General features: G+C 48.8%; 1 protein-coding gene across 1 annotated transcript; it reads left to right on the top strand.

Annotated features, from left to right (window-relative positions):
• Positions 1-294: 294 nt before the first annotated feature.
• LOC127032591 (olfactory receptor 12-like) lies at positions 295-1874 on the top strand. The gene is made up of 2 exons (XM_050919879.1): positions 295-1015; positions 1684-1874. Exons 1-2 carry the CDS (start codon positions 295-297, stop codon positions 1872-1874), a joined length of 912 nt encoding a protein of 303 aa, XP_050775836.1.
• Positions 1875-2785: the final 911 nt, after the last annotated feature.

The following is a 2785-nucleotide window of genomic DNA, read 5'->3' as shown; positions in this document are numbered from 1 at the left end:
TTTGATGACTTGGTGCTTTTGAAAATTCCACTAGGCACCGAAATACCTTCAAAAATCTGGTCCTAGTAATTAAATGGAGTTGAGTGCTCAATTCCCTTTGGCTGCTTTGGAAATCCCAGCCCAAGTGACTGGGCCAAGGCCGCACAGGGAGTCTGCGGCAGAGCTGGAAAATGAACATTGATTTGCTGAGTCTCAGACCATCCTCCCTCTTTTCATTAAGGCCATCATTGCATCTTCTTCATTTTCCTCTTCTTCAATCCTTATCTCAAGCCTTTTCCAAAGGATTTAAGAGCCATGGCGCCAGTGAGAGAGTGGAACTGCACAGCAATCATGGAATTCATCCTGCTAGGGTTTGGAAATGGTCCAGGATGCCAGATGATCCCCTCTGTCTTGTTTCTGGTGATTTACACAGTAACTGTGCTGGAAAACACCATCCTGGTCCTCATCATGAGAGTCAGCTCTCGCCTTCACACCCCCATGTACTTCTTCCTCATGAACCTGTCACTCTTAGACCTCTGCTTCACCTCCACCATCGCCCCCAAAGCGATGGCAAGCTTCCTATCAGGGAGCAAAGCCATTTCCTATAACGGATGTGCCACCCAATTCTTCCTCTTCTGTCTCTTCCTCACCACCGAAAGGTTCCTCCTGGCAACAATGACATATGATCGCTACACTGCCATCTGCAACCCGCTCCTGTATCCTGTCACCATGTCCAAGTGGGTTTGCATTCAGATGGTGGTAGGGTTGTATATCTGCGGCTGTGTGAAAGCCATGGTGCAAACCAGCTTCACCTTTAAGCTGCACTATTGTGGGAGTAATGAGATCGATCATTTCTTCTGCGATGGTCCTCCCTTGATCAGTCTCTCCTGCAGTGACACGTATGTCAATAATCTTGTGATACTTACCTTATGTGGCCTCATCATAGCGAGCACTGCCCTGATTGTGCTCCTCTCCTACATCTCCATCATCTCCACTGTCCTCCGGATTCGTTCTGCTGAGGGCAGGCACAGAGCCTTCTGCTCTCCCACTCCCCACACAGACAGTCCCTACTGCATCACATCTCTCCCCCCTTCGAGACTGAACTGAGCAGGGTCACTCTGCCCAGTGACCTGGGGAAGTTCAGGGCCCCCTCTCCGGGACAACGCATCTGCTGTCAGGTTGGCACTTCTCTTCACATGGACCACGTCCATGTGCATGGACTACAACCGCACTGACCTCAACACCGCCGCGCCGCCCCCGGCCAAGCCCCCGCACTGCGCCTGGAAGGTGGGTGGCGCTGCAAGGCCCCCCGCAGCTGCTGCACCTCCGACCAAGTCCCCCCGCAAGCCTCAGCCGCCTCCCCCTTGCGAGCCGGGCTTCTTACCCATTTAAAGTTTGAGAATAGGTTGAGATCGTTTTGGCCCCAAGACCTCTCATCATTCGCTTTACCAGATAAAACTGCGGAAGCACGCGAGTGCCAGCTATCCTGAAGGAAACTTCGGAGGGAACCAGCTACTAGATGGTTCGATTAGTCTTTCGCCCCTATACCCAGGTCGGATGACATATTGGCACGTCAGGACCGCTACGGACCTCCACCAGAGTTTCCTTTGGCTTCGCCCTGCCCAGGCATAGTTCACCATCTTTCGGGTCCTAGCACATGCGCTCATGCTCCACCTCCCCGATTCGGCCGGCGCGGGCCGGCTGTCTCCACCTGCACCTCCCACGTGATGGTTGTGACTTTATTTTATGGGACCACTTCTTTCATGTACGCCCAGCCCACTTGGTCATCTTCTCTGTACTCCAGGAAAGCAGTATCTGTATTTTACACCTTTGTCATCCCCATGTTGAACCCTTCATCTACAGCCTTAGGAACAAGGACGTTAAAGAAGCTTTGAGAAGGACTATGGGCCACAAATCCTTGACAAAATGAACCTTGCATTTCGACAGAGAGACAGAACACAGCGTCTCAGCATTCCTTTTAATTTGCACAAAAAACTGGAGCAACAAGAAAAAACTACAAAACTATGACACACTGTTTCATTGTTTCTCTTTCTTATTTCTTATCCAACTATAAGCCAATGAGTTTGAAACATGTGGGTGGACATCTAGCACAACTCGTCTGACTGTCACTATCACTTCTCTCTCTAGTTAACATTCTAATCACACTTGTACATGTTGGTGGCTCAGGAGGTCATTCAGACATGGAGACTAACAGAATTCTAAAATGTGTTTATCATTTGTAGAGACCTTCATGCTTCAGGACATGAGCCAACCACTGACTACCTGGGCTAGGATGAAAATTTTCTCACAGTTTAGCCTATATTTTTCCTTTCTCTAAAGCAGCTGATACTGCCTACCACTGGAGATGGGTGCCTGGAGTAGAAGAACCACAGGGCTGATGCTGCATGGCAATTTCTCTGTCAAGTGACAATATAGCATATTAAAAACAATAAAGTATTTCCATAGACTTCAAATCTTTGTGTATGTTTTACATTCCTATAGCTGTAGAACAGGTAAGAGCCATCTCCAAATCCTTGGCAAGCTGAAATTAGTGTGCTCTACAAAAGGATTTAGGCATCTAAATGCTACTTTAGGTGTCTAAATCCAACATTTCAGTGCCACTGAGATCCACAAAACTCCTGTTGCTTAACCCTGTAGGCCTTTAAAATCCCTAGGTGCCTGACTTTCCAACATTCAAGTCCCCAAGGCTCTTTAGTTTCTGCATGTGCACAGCCACCTTGATGTAAATGCCTGGGTGTCTATCTGATCCCTAAGCCCCAATGGGGTCCTCGGAGCAGGCGTGGCA

The sequence above is a fragment of the Gopherus flavomarginatus genome, chromosome 12, assembly GCF_025201925.1.
Source record: "Gopherus flavomarginatus isolate rGopFla2 chromosome 12, rGopFla2.mat.asm, whole genome shotgun sequence".
NCBI classification, from domain to species: Eukaryota; Metazoa; Chordata; order Testudines; family Testudinidae; genus Gopherus; species Gopherus flavomarginatus.
The sequence above is the reverse complement of the archived record's forward strand: the minus strand, read 5'-3'. Positions and strand labels throughout refer to the sequence as shown.